Here is a 14,516-nt window from a genome sequence, read left to right as displayed (position 1 = left end):
TTTTGTCTTTTTTTACATATTACCTTATTTCCCATGACAAATAATATTTAAATTAATATCCTTCATTTCAGAAAACGTTTATTTTCCAAAAACCTTTAACTTTATTACATTCCAGGGAAAAAAAACATTAAAAACATTACAGATGTTTTTCCATATTACAGTGTTGGTAATCACAATCACATATTCCTCCAAAATAAAAAAAAGCTCTTAAATTTTATTTTCTTATTTTAAACTATAACTGACTACTTGCTACACCTGTTGCAAGCAGCTGCTGCAGTTTTCTACCCCATACTAAGCTCTACAGTGTTTCAGGTTAGCAATGGGCATTGAAGAACTGGTATGTACTTAATGATCAGGATCATCTGATCATGCCCCCTAGCACTTTAAACCCAGAGAGACTGTCCCCTTTGACCCGCACTGTTGTTTATTTTTTCTGTCATATTTGCACTGAAGTAACTTTTTCATCAGATGCCACCTGGACTTAGTAATACAGATCACCAGTCTTCCCCACTCCAGAGTACTATCTGTCTCTACATCTCACAGCTGCACAGGTATTTCATCACCCTTTTCTTCCAGCAAGCTTGATTCTCCAGCTTTTAGGTCTGATGGCATCCACAGTTTTAATGATTCTACTAGCCAGATTTCACATGCGAATACCACAATGGACTCTCTCTACAGTGGTCTCAAAGCATTCATCCACTGCACACAAAACGTCACATCACTCATATCTATAGAAAAACATCACCTGGTGGATAAAATCTCCTTCATTGGTAAAGGATAGCCATTCCATATGGATGCATCTGTGGCTGTAGTAACCACAGATGCCTTCCTTCTAGGGTGGGGGGACATTTTGAAGAGAGGATCGTCCAAGGTACTTGGTCATATCTAGCGGCCAATCTTCACATCAGTATCTTGGAGGTGAGGACAGTCCTCTTAGCATTACAGGCATTCCAAGATGCTCTGTCCAAGAGTGTGATGTCCATACAGACAGACAACATGGCAGGTGTCTGGTACATCAACAAACAGGGAGGAACCTGCTCTTATCCCCTTTGTTGAGAGACGATGAGAGTTTGGCAGTGGGCAGTGTCTTCACTCTGTTTTCTGATAGCAACACATATATAGCCAGGAAATATAATGTATTAACAGACAGACTGAGCAGAACTATCCTCATGTCTCATAAGTTAGTCCCTCAGTCCAGCATTGATAACCTTGACCTTTCGTCTCTGAGGCCAGCCTTGCTGCGACCTCTTTACATCCTATCCAAACAACAAGTGCAGCAGTTAATTTGCTCGGTTCCCTCAGCAGGGACCATCATTGAGAGTTGCTCTGGTCCACAGATGGCCCCCAGGTCTCCTTTATGCTTTTCCATATTGTCTTTAATGATCAATTTTATCCAGAAAGCAAGAAAGTGCAAGGCCAGAGTGATCCTCATTGCTCCTTTCTGGCCCAGACAAACGTTTTCCCTTCCTGCGGTCTCTACTAGTACATCCCCCATGGATGTATGATTGATCAATATCCAAATGTATTAACTCACCCATCTGGATTGCCTCCTCTGGACTAGAGATTCAGGAAATTCACTGCTTGGTTCCTCCATTTCTAATCTTAGCCAGAGATGCCAGGCTCCAGCTTCAGTTGTTCAGGTCATTTCATTATCTGAAAAACAATATACAAAAAAGGTGTACCCTAGCAAATGCAATAGATTTTCCTTTTGTGCTGTGTAAGAAGGATCAGACCCCTTTTCTTCTTCCATTCCTTCCATATTAGAATTCTTGTCTGAACTTTTCCACAGTGGCTCTAGTTATTACACTATCAAAATGGACACAATCTCAGATTTCCACATAGGGCAAAATGACAATTCCTTAAGAGTATCTAAAGCCTTTTTCAGAGGAAAATGTCCCCTACAACCAATCGGAGATCATGTACCTCTGTGGGATATTACTGTCCTGCTACAAACATTAAATCAGCTTTCATTTGAACCAGCAGCATCAGTAGATTTGAAGTTCCTCTCTTGGAAAACAATCTTTCTGGTGGCTGTTATGTCAGCCAGATGGATTTAAGAGTTACAGGCTCTTTTCTAAAAACCTCATTATCTGGTAATCCTGAAAGATAGAGTCTCCTTGAGGACTACCACATACTTCCTAATGTGTCATCAGAAACAAACTTAAATCAGTCAGTAAATCTACCACTATTTTTCCCCAAATTCTGAAATCAATGGTGAATAAAAGTCTACATATGCTGGACATTCATTGCTGACTTAGGTTCTACCTTCACATGATTAAACAATTTAGAAGGTCTGGTCAGTTGTTTGTTGCCTTCTGAAGGCCAATAATTAGAGAAAGCTATTGCTAAGGCTACTCTTTCAAGATGGTTCTCGGACTGCCTTTCTTTTGTCTCTAATAAAAGGGCTTGCCCTTATAATCTAAACGTAAAGTTCACTCCACAAGGGTGATAGCCACATCAACAGTCTTTGCAAGTAGACAACCTAGTGATATTTGTGCTGCAGCGATTTGGTTGGCAGTTCACACGTTTGTATCTTATTATAAACTGCATGTATAATTCAGATCATGCTCTTCTTTTCATTCCAGCATTCTCAGGAATGTCCCGACACCGCCTAAGTAAAATAGCTTGGGAATGTCTCCCACATGTTCAATTGGATGAAAACAGACAACACTGGATATAAGAGTTATGTACTTACCATTAAGATAAATCCATGTTGTCTGATTTTCATCAGTTTCAATCTCCATCTCTCCTGCCCCCTTCCAAAGTGACACAGATGGGCTTCTGGTGATCAGGTAGTTCTCACTTGTACCCGGTCTGTCAGCAGTCCTAATAGACTGCCTTCCAGTCCTGCTTATTACCTATTTCCTAGTGTTTAACTTTGAATATAGTATCATTGGTATAAATTATGTTTTATTTGGGGTAAACTCAATCTGAGGTACTAAGGTAGATTGGAGGGAATTATGGGTAGGGGAGGAGTCATATCCCTGGTTCCAAGAAGCTTCAAAATCGGTGCCAAGGTTAGATTTGGTCAGATGCAACAACCCACATGTTAAACCGGATTTAAATTGGACAACATGGATCTATCATTTTGGTAAGTGCATAACTTTTGTTCAAGTCTTACCAGGTCAAAACTTCTACTGTCTGAAACAAATCAGAGTTTCATCTTGGCAAACTAAATATAAAAAGGTCATCTTTAGTGGAATAGAGAGATACAGCAATGACTGCAGTTCAGGTGCCTTGAATTTGATTGACATCTCTGTCGATTGACAGAGCTGGTAGAAAAGGATGGGCATCCCATCCTCGGGGTAGGGGGTTGGGAAGGCAAAGCAGGACGTAGTCATAATCCCTTAGAGGAGGTCAATATTGTAAGTGGGTGTCCTAGGAGTAGACTTTTGATTCACCAAGCTGTCAACTTGTGGTAGCCCTTATAAATGAGTACACAAGTAAATTTACTAACATGAGGGAAAGCATTTTTGAGCCAGTGTAGTTATGTGGGCAGCCTGTCCAGGTTAGGGACTCACACAAATTCTGTCATTGCTAGGATGCTAAGGTGAGCACAAGTTCCCTAATGTCTGCCTGAGTTATGCCCCCTCTGGATGACTCCTGCCTTAGCAGATCCTGGAATTCCTCACTGCTATGGAATGAATGGGCTCAAATTTGATTACAGAGGCTTCATGGTCAGCAGAGGGGAGAGAAAAGCACATAAAGACAAAAAATGAAATAGACTAAACACAAAAAACATTTTTTTTTTTTTTTTACAGAAGGGCATACCCCCTTTCACTTCCATGTTAGGGGTAAACCCCTTACCCCCCTTATTTACAAATACTAACTCTTTGTTCACATGCCTATGGAGAAAATATAAATAGTATAAAACTGAGACACTGATGATGCACATATAGAAACCACAGCCCCAGTGATTGTTTTATGCAAAATAATGATCTAGGAGTTTCACACTGGGAATATATACTCCATTAGCTGACATCTCATCCAGTGGTGAATACCAGGTTACAATTCAAGTTATGAGTACTGCACATATTAAAATCATTGTATCTAAATATTGTGTGATGTTTCCCATTGGTATATATATACGTAGCACTTGTTTATAACTCACATTTTTTGCCAGTATATTTGTACTTGTTGATAATGCATGTTTGTTGCTAATACACTAGCACTTGGACATTGTATTCTGCATCCAAATCAATACTTATTATGTATTTTATATTATATGTGTATTCCTGCTTGTTGAGAAAGGGTCATGGCTGAAAAATGTCAATGGACCAGTCTGCATACCTGGTGAGCAAATAGGAAATAAGAAGATAAATATATAATTCAATGTTATAATTGACCAAGGGTTATAGCTCCCAATTTCTTTGCTGAAGAATCGGGAACAAAGCCCCAAATAAACTGAAGACAAAAGCATAAAACTAGGGACTAGTTTGCATATTACCATAATTCACTTAGAAATGTAATACAACAGCAGCTTTTGATTCAGCATACATTTTCTGAAGAATAAAAATCATGATACTCTAATATGTAAAACAAAGGATAAAAAGGTCTCACACACACAAACCATTTAGTAAAAGACTACAAGAAAGACCCAGCCAAGCTAGAGTCTTCACTATGTATTACCTTAAAACCGCCTGCTGAAGTCCTTAAGTAGTAATTTGCATATATCTCATGGGCTTCCATAACAGGAAACCCTTAATGTCTGGCATTATTGATGGACTGTAATTTTCTGTGATTTACCAGAAAATGAAAAGTTTTAGAAACATGAAGCAAAAATCAGGGATGTATGCAAAACGAGTGACAGTTGAAAGCTATGCCAGAGACAGGAAAGGCCATCAATTATCTCCAAAAGTAATTCACCAAAAATGAATTTAGTACTCATGAATTATAACTGACCATATTTATGTTTATCTCCTCTTCCTCAACATTTATCTCCATCTATTTCCAATTTACGCTTTCTAATTCTGTTTTCCCTGCACCCATGTCATAAAAAAACAAGCTTAATATTTTTTAGTTAGAAGAAAGTAATCATCATAAAAAATGCTAATAGGCAACTTAAATTTCTGGCAGGTAAGGGAATCTGTGAAGTGTCCTGGCTAAATTTCTGCATCATTATAAATGCAGTCTACATCTGCACTGAAAATAGGCACATTACAGCCGAGTGACATCTCCAGGCGTTTCTGCGGTTACATCCTACTGCTCCTATAGGAGTCGAATATTGCCTGTTCATATTTGCATTAATAATTCCAAAACTATGCTACACACAAGGTATTAGAATATTTTATCTTAAAGCATATATGATGGCAAACACAATTGTATTGATATATGACCTGTGTCGATAAGTATTTGTTAGAACTGTAAGGTGATAACGTCATTTTTTTAAAGGCTGAAGCCATACCCACTGGGAGTTAAAGGTACACACTCAAAAGAGCTCTACTGGAGGGAATGAGTTTATTGGGGCTGACATGGCCAGCAAAATTAAAGACGTAAGTAAGCAAATTATCTTTTATTTTTTTCCCTATTATATGCTCTGTTTCCAGTAAGTAAACTGTGACTGAAAAATGAGCCAAAATGGGCTACCCATTTACTATTGAATATAAAAAGAAAATTCTGCTCTGTTGAATATGGATTGTTTAATGTAGTAAATAAAATTATTGATATGCAAGACTCATATACACGTGATAGCTTTTTATTTTGTTATTGCTTTACAAGAATTTGTATATATTCTGCTCTGATTAAAATATGACATTGATTGTTGGAGACCATTCAGATGTAATCTTAAATGACTGTGCATGCACTATGTCTTTCTAGGTACTGAACAGCCACAGACTGGAGCAGAGAAACATTCAGGGATGGAGAGTGAAGAGGAAGGGGAGGAGGAAAGACATGCAGAAAAGGAAATCAAGAGAAAAATCCCTGAGGATTTTTATTATAATTATGAGGATCTATGTTCCAAACCATTTGTTTCTGCAGAATCTGGAATACCATCAAATCTGCTTCAAATGATGTATCCTTTTGTCAAATGTAATTAACTTGACTATTGGTGTTTGAGGTGATAAATATGTAATATACACATACACAGGTGGTGCATGCATGAGCACCCACACACACACACACACACACACACACACACACACACACACACACACACACACACACACACACACACACACACATACACATACACATACACATACACACTAATTATTAATTCAGTGACTGCATCTCTTATTCTTCTGTGATGGTCAAGAGTAAAGGATGCCACATAAATCTGAAAGATATTAGAATTAAGAGTGTGTAAGGAAGTACTTTTTCCAACATGGTGCTACCTGGTTGGAGCATCTTTCCAGAGACAAAAACTGTCTTACATTTTAAAAATATATTGTACTTTTGTAGAACAAATAAATGGTTCTTGTGTTTTAGCTCTGTAGTTTAGCAGACAATTTTGCCATAAGGCATAGCTAAAAAACATAGTTTCTTGTATTCATTTTAGTGCTTCAGAAATGTATAAAGAAATACAACATTGTTCATTTCAGATCCCTTACTTGTGGGATCCAGGAGGACTAGGAAGTTAATGAACTGTTATAGCTTGTATAGTATGGAACAGAGCCATTGCTTGTGTTTAAGAACTTTTTTAAACTTCCCTTTTCCGCTTTTCCAGATCAAGTCCTCATACTGTTTCTCTTGCTGTGCAGAGTGAAAGAAGATGAGTTGCGGAGATCCCTCCTCAGTTATTTCTGCATTGCTCTAATGTGTACTATGAAATGGCAGGGTCTCCAATCCAGTCCCCATCATCAGACACGTCAGAATAGGGTTTTCTATTTTTAATTTCCCTAAATGTGATGGGAAAGGACCTCATTCCTAGTTCAGGTTACAATGAGAGTTAATTCCTGCAATTCAGGGTTATATGGATTAATACCATATTTAAGTATCACTGCAAATTCTTTTTAATTGGCCCTGTTGCTCCTACTACTTTTGGAACTGTCTGCATATCTTCCTTCCACATTGCTCTCATTTCTGCATGCAAATCCTAGCATTCTATGAATGTATGTTTTTCAGTACATAAGACGCTTTCTTAGAATAGAATCCTATGTTTCTAATAACATAATTCAACAGTACAGTGATGTTACTTCTCAGCCTGCTAAGATTAAGTGCAGTGTTAAACTTTGGTCTCCATAGACAGTCATGCTTTATGTCCTAGCAAAACTCCAGAATTGCTCTTTTGATAACAGTGTGTGTTCCATGTGATTAGTTTTAGTTGACTATGTTGCTTCTCTATTACTATAAAGAGCTGTGCAGTGCAAAATGTCATAGCCATATTAGAATGTTTGCTCAAAGCTGCAATGAGCCTTCGCCATTGCTCTGCTGTGAGACTAGCTCAACTAAAAGGGTCAAATCTCAGCCATAGCTCAACTAATAGGGAGAATCAGGTGACAAATCATCCCTCCAGCACGTCCCTATTTATATATCTGTGCTAAGGTTTAAGTCGCTTGCTCTAGTGGTTTTGGTGGATTTGGATTTTTTGAGGTGGAGCATGTCCATTAATTCGGGTTGGACATGGCCTTGTATAATAAGGCACATGTCACCTCTGAGCAGGGCGGTATGCGACTGAATAGGAGCTGGAGTTTCTTCAATCTGGCGGCATATGACAGATTTTTGGAGTTCCCACTTATCCTTTTGGTGAGGAACTTTTGGGGTCTCTCCAGTTGCTGCAGATGTCGGGTGAGAAATACCACATCCCGAATGGGGCATTGTACTCGATCATTGGTCTGATAAGTGAAGAGTACAGGGAACAATGAAACCTCACTAGATCTGGATGTGAATCCCTTCATGATCAGGTGGGCAATGTGAAGGTCTTTCTAACCACTTTAGCAACGTGAGTGTCTCAAAGAAAACCACTGTCAACCTAAGGTCCCCCAGGTCCCTGATAACCTCTTCTGTGCTTGGTTAATTGGATTGCCACCTATATGGTAGCTTGGAGGGTTACCATGTTTTCCCAGCGAAGAGGTATGACTATACATTTTTTGGCGTTTAACTTCAGGCCATGGCTCTGGCACCAGCTATCTGTTTCCGTGAGTCCCTTCTGAAGGATATCCGTGTCCGATGCACTTTCCACTATGGCGCCCAGTTTGCAGTCGTCTGCAAACTTTGTCGTAAAGTCCTCTATGTTGGCCTGTACTTCTGAGAAGTAGATGCCGAACAATAGGGGGCCAAGGACCGAGCCCTGTGGGACACCACTTGTGGTGGTGGTCCAAAGACAAAAACTGTCTTACATTTTAAAAATATATTGTACCTTGTAAGTAACAGGTCATAGTAACCTCAGAAAGTGAGCAGATTTTGTAGAACAAATGGTTCTTGTGTTTTAGCTCTGTAGTTTAGCAGATAATTTTGCCATAAATCATAGCTAAAAAACATAGTTTCTTGTATTCATTTTAGTGCTTCAGAAATGTATAAAGAAATACAACATTGTTCTTTTCAGATCCCTTACGGTGGGGATCCAGGAGGACTAGGAAGTTAATGAACTGTTATAGCTTGTATAGTATGGAACAGAGCCATAGGAAGGGTGGGATGGAAGGGGCTGCTGCCTTAGCGAGAGGCCAGTGGCATAAAATCTACTCTTTGCTTGTGTTTAAGAACTTTTTTTTAAACTTCCCCTTTTCCGTTTTCCAGATCAAGTCCTCATACTGTTTCTCTTGCTGCAGTGCAGAGTGAAAGAAAGATGAGTTGCTAGATATTGCCAACATACAACTGGAGATCTCTCCTCAGTTATTTCTGCATTGCTCTAATGTGTACTGTGAAATGGCATAGTTGCTGTCAGGGTCTCCAATCTAGTCCCCATCATCAGGCATGCCAGAATAGGGTTTTCTATTTTTTTAATTTCCCTAAATGTGATGGGAAAGGACCTCATTCCTAGTTCAGGTTACAATGAGAGTTAATGAAATTAATATTGCTTCAGTCTACGATGTCAGCCAAGGGCACACTTCTCGGCACCTGAAATGTATCCAGAATTGCCTCCTCCTGCAGTTCAGGGTTATATGGATTAATACCATATTTAAGTATCACTGCAAATTCTTTTTAATTAGTCCTGTTGCTCCTACTACTTTTGAAACTGTCTGCATATCTTTCTTCCACATTGCTCTCATTTCTGCATGCATATCCTAGTATTTTATGAATGTATGTTTTTCAGTACATAAGACGCTTTCTTAGAATAGAATCCTATGTTTCTAATAACATGAATGTCTATTATCTTTTAATTCAACAGTACAGTGATTTTACTTCTCAGCCTGCTAAGATTAATTGCAGTGTTAAACTCTGGTCTCCACAGACAGTCATGCTTTATGTCCTAGCATAACTCCAGAATTGCTCTTTTGATAACAGTGTGTGTTCCAAGTGATTATTTTTAGTTGACTATGTTGCTTCTCTGTTACTATAAAGAGCTGTGCAGTGCAAAATGTCATAGCGCCAGTCAAGTTCTTGTCCCTGAAAATTAGGCATATTAGAATGTTTGCTCAAAGCTGCAATGAGTAAGGCCTTCTGCCATTGCTCTGCTGTGAGACTAGCGCTCAACTAATAAGGGACAGATCTCAGCCATAGCGTTGAACTAATAAGGGACAACTCTCGTCAGAATCAGGGACAAATCCAGAAATAATCGTGAACAGTCAGGGATACTTTTAAAATAGTAGTACTATTAACATGAAACATTTACAGAATAAGAAAAAGTGAATTAATATACATTTTCTGAAGAAAAGATATGAGTCAAAATCGGGGACAGTTGAAAGATCCCAATAACTACATCTCAACACCCACTCTGTTGCACATAGTACCCTGGCATCCTGTTCTGAGGGATCCACCTAAGACTCTTGAAAGAACTACCAAGGGGACACAGTAGTGCCTCGTGCGACTATACTGCCACCCCTCAAGGACTACGTCTAGCTTACCCCAATAACTACATCTCAACACCCACTCTGTTCAACATAGTACCCTGGCATCCTATCCTGAGGGATCCACCTAAGACTCTTGAAAGAACTACCAAGGGGACCCAGTAGTGCCTCCTGTGACTATACTGCCACCCCTCAAGGACTACGTCTAGCTTGCATGTTTCCTATATGTGTAAATAATTGTAACCCCTTATTATATGTACCCTAAAAGTGTAAATAATTTGAATCCCTTGTGGCTATTATTTGACTCAGCATGTGCATGCTAGCAGCCTACCATGTCCCCCCAAGCTCTCTAGGCTCCATCCCACCACCTGGAGTTCTTGTGCCTTCATCTCTGAACTGCACTGTTTGGCCACTAGGTGGCAGTTTTTACTCACTACCAATTACTCCTCTCCCCTAGTAAGCACAGCTCTCTCCCCTAACAACCTCCACTTTCCTGTTAAACTCCAATCCCCTGTGTGTTTTTTCTGCTTCCTTCTACCATGGATACATTTCTACCTTGGATACATTGTGACCCAGTGCCCCCTTACCTTGAGCAATGGTTTCTGCTTCACTGATTGATTTCTTCCGCCAGCCAAGTCTTCATTGCCATACTCTGACTCTCTGTCTGTCCCATTTTCCCCCTGTTCTACTCCTTGGTCTGTCTCCATTTTTCACTGTGCTGCTACTTCCCTCCCCTCTTTTTCAGGTCACCTCTCTCACCCTCTTACCTACCTCATCCTTCCCCCCTCCTGTTACTCTTCTTCTGTCAGTCTCTTCCTTTTCCCTTGTCCCACCCCCTCCTTGTTATCTGCTAAAACCATATAGATACGTGGCACCATTTTTAAATATCACCTGGCCCCTTCCACTCCTGCTCCTGCTGTAAGCTGCTGGCGTCCGCACACAGGTGAGTGCTTTCTGTTAAGTTAATTCTACTTCTTGTTATATGTACTAATGATATTGTCTGGTCTGGTGCTGCTATGACTGTATGCTCTGTAGCTAGAATGATTAAGTGATCATAAGAACAAGTATTTAATGATCTACAGTGGTTTCATTCTTGCAGGCTCTGTAGACCTAGAAATGGCATTTCAAGCCTTTATAGCTTAATTTTGACTTTTCTGCTGCTACCCCCAGCTAATCATCACAGCCTCTGTTATCAGTAATCCAAGTACACAGTATCTGGTTCCCTAATTCCGCACCATCTGTAAATTGTATTCGCAAGCTCCGCTACCTTTGCAACTAAGTGCTTAATGATTATGCCTAATGCTTAGGCTGCATGCTTTGTGCTGTTATCTGTAGTCCAAGCATACTGTACATGGTTCTCTGTGAGCGTTAATTAGCTCCACTATTGTAGAAGCATTTAGCCAAGTACAATACACCTTAGGCTTTATCTTTTAGTATCCCCAGCTAAGACTACCAACTCCCATGCTACCTGAAGTCCAGATACACTGTTTCTGGTTCCCTGTGGGTGTTTACATGATCCGGTATCATAGCAGCTTTTTGCTGTTGTTTTAGCTGTTGTTTGTAGTAGACTGTACCTAGTTCTGTGTGAGCGTTGCTTAGCTCCGCTATAGTTGAGGTATTCATCCAAGTACAATACGCCTCAGGCTTTATCTTTTAGTATCCCCAACTAAGACTTCCTAACTGTCATGCTATCCGGAGCCCAGACACACTGTTTCTGGTCCCCTGTGGGCGTTTACATGCTCCGTTATCACAACGGCTTTTTTGTTGTTTTAGCTGTTGTTTGTAGCCCAAGCAGACTGTACCTAGTTCTTTGTGAGCGTTACTTAGCTCCGCTATATTAGAGGCGTTTCGCCAAGTACAATATGCCTTAGGCTTCATTTTTTTAGTATCTCCAGCTAAGATTTCCAACCCCAGTGCTATCCGCAGTCCAGACACACTGGTTCTGGTTCCCCGTGAGTGTTTATCCACTCCACTACCGCAACGGCTTTTTGCTGTATGCTGTATGCTTAATTTCTGCTGCCAATGAAAGTGTCTTACCAGCAGTTGATCGTATATGACTGTTTGCGTTCTGTATGTAATTGCCACCCTACTGTATGTGTTTAGATGTAACTGCAGCATATTGTAGTAGTGCTAAATGTGCTCCATCTGCTGTTTCTCTGTTTTCAGCAGTATTTGCCTTTGTATTGGACTCCTGTTCAAGTTGTTTAATAATATTTGCAGACTCCAAAGTGCAGGGTGGCTGTTCTTACCTGTCTGCTTTGACGTGGACTCTTATTGCTCTGTACTTCCCTACCTAGGTTGGAACTGTTGAAATACTGCTTAATGGAATGTTTTAATGTGCATTTACACTGAATTGTACCTTTGGTCTTTATATCTATTTCCCCTTTTACTCTCTTGTTCCTGGTTACACATACCATCTCTCCTCTCCCCCCTAGTTTCCTTACTACTATCTCTAACATTTCTAACTGTTTTATTTTCCAGGTTACTGAATGCCTTGTTACACTCCTATCTATAACTTGCTATTATTCCTTCTACAGATCTCAATAACTACAACTCAGCACCCACTCTGTTCCACATAGTACCCTGGCATCCTATCCTGAGGGATCCACCTGTGACTTTTGAAAGAACTACCAAGGGGACCCAGTAGTGCCTCCTGCTACTATACTGCCACCCTTCATAGGTTCATACTAGGCTATCTGCCCTAGGGCATTTATAAGCCTAGCCAGAGTGTGTTTGGCTTTCACCACCCATTTTAAAATTAATTTTGCTATGCCCTTTTTCGAGGTTAGTATACTGTGCCTCTGTCTAACAGTGACACAGAAGTGATACCCGGGGTAAACCTATGATCCCCCATCCACTCATCAAGATTCCTCTTGAAAAGAGTCAATGAGGGACTCTGCCTAACCTGGACTGGGATTTTATTCCAAAGTGAAGGGAGCCTCTGGGTTATGAATCTGTCCCTCCAGCATGTCCTATTTATTTCAGTGTTGAGGTTCAAGTCTCTCGAGCACGTAGCTCGATGGGATTTGGATTTTCTGAGGTGCAGTATGTCCATTAATTCCAGGTTGGACATGGCTTTATACGTCAGGCACAGATCGCCTCTGAGCAGGCGGTATGCCACTGAGTAGAGCTGGAGTTTCTTTAACCGGGCAGCATATGGCATCTGTTTGAGCCCTTTGATCCTCTTGGTGAGGTACTTTTGGGGTCTTTCCAGTTGCTGCAGGTGTCTGGTAAGGTACATCCCAAAAGGGGCATTGTACTCAATTAGGGGCCTGATGAGGGATGAGTAAAGAGGCACGATGACCTCCACTGATCTAGATGTGAATCCCTTCATGATTAGGTGGGCTATATAAAATGTTTTTCTAACCACTTTGGCCACGTGGTTGTCAAATGAGAGATCGCTATCAACTTGGGTCCCCAGGTCCCTAATTACTTCTTCCGTACTTAATGGATTACCACCTATGTGGTAATTTGTAGGCACTTTGTTTTTGCCAAAGGGGGTGACTATACACTTTTTGGCATTTAGCTTGAGGCCATGGCTCTGGCACCAGTTGTCTGTTTCTATGAGGCCCTTTTGGAGGATGCTTGTGTCGGCTGGAGAGTCGATTATAGATCAAGGACTATGTCTAGCTTGTATGTACCCTATATGTGTAAATAATTGTAATCCCTTATTGTATGTACCCTAAAAGTGTAAATCATTTTATTCTATTATGGTTGTTATTTGACTCGGCGTGTGCCTGTTAGCAGCCTACCATCTCCAGCAAGCTCTCTAGGCTCAATTCCACCACCCGGAGTGTTTGTGCCTTTACCTCTGAACTACACTGTTTGGCCACTAGATGGCAGATTTTACTCACTACCAATTACTCCTCTCCCCTAGTAAGCACAGCTCTCTCCCCTAACAACCTCCACTTTCCTGTTAAGCTCCAATCCCCTGTGTGTTTTTTCTGCTTCCTTCTACCTTGGATACATTTCTACCTTGGATACATTGTGACCCAGTGCCCCCTTACCTTGAGCACTGCTCTCTGCTTCACTGATTGATTTCTGCTGCCAGCCAAGTCTTCTTTGCTCTAACCCGCTCCGTTCACCCTGTGGGCTCACTCCGCTCCCCACCCTGCCCCCAGTCCCCCCCCACTCTCCACCCCCTTCTTTCTCATCCAGTCCACTCTCTACTTCCAGTCATCCACTCCCCTTCCCATCTGCCACTAATTATCCAACCACTCCCCAGCCTGATCCAACACACCCCTTAAACTTAGCTATACCCCTCCCTCTTAATCTCTCACATACCCACTTCCACCATACTACCTACTCATAACTCCCTAATTAACCATGCTCTCTCCACTTCCACTAACCCTTCACAGCCCCTTTATCTTCTTACTACTTTTAATCCCTTTATTCCATGCAACCTCTTATTCCTCTTCCAAACTCTACCCCTCTTTCCCATCCCCCACCTCTACTACCAACTCCCACCTTCACCCTATAGAATCCCACTTTCACACCATATCCTCCTCTCTTATTCAAACAAGCCCACTCTACTTCTACAAACCAAAGATTACATCCCCCTCATTGAAACACAACACACCTAAAGCAATATTGCTTTCCCCACAAAACTCAAGGAGCACACCCAAGCTC

The 14,516-nt window shown here is 40.8% G+C and overlaps 1 protein-coding gene across 1 annotated transcript in view; it reads left to right on the top strand.

Annotated features, from left to right (window-relative positions):
• The window catches only part of CFAP44 (cilia and flagella associated protein 44), a 1,689,287-nt gene that overhangs the window by 374,545 nt on the left and 1,300,226 nt on the right, over positions 1–14,516 (top strand). Inside the window, exon 8 of the mRNA XM_044073142.1 lies at positions 5,818–6,013. Coding sequence (XP_043929077.1) covers positions 5,818–6,013 — 196 coding nt within the window. The remainder of the gene's footprint in view (positions 1–5,817; positions 6,014–14,516) is intronic.

Source organism: Protopterus annectens, chromosome 5.part1 (genome assembly GCF_019279795.1).
Source record: "Protopterus annectens isolate FY-2018-M chromosome 5.part1, PAN1.0, whole genome shotgun sequence".
Classification (NCBI taxonomy): domain Eukaryota; kingdom Metazoa; phylum Chordata; order Ceratodontiformes; family Protopteridae; genus Protopterus; species Protopterus annectens.
This window is presented reverse-complemented; position numbering and strand designations above follow the sequence as displayed.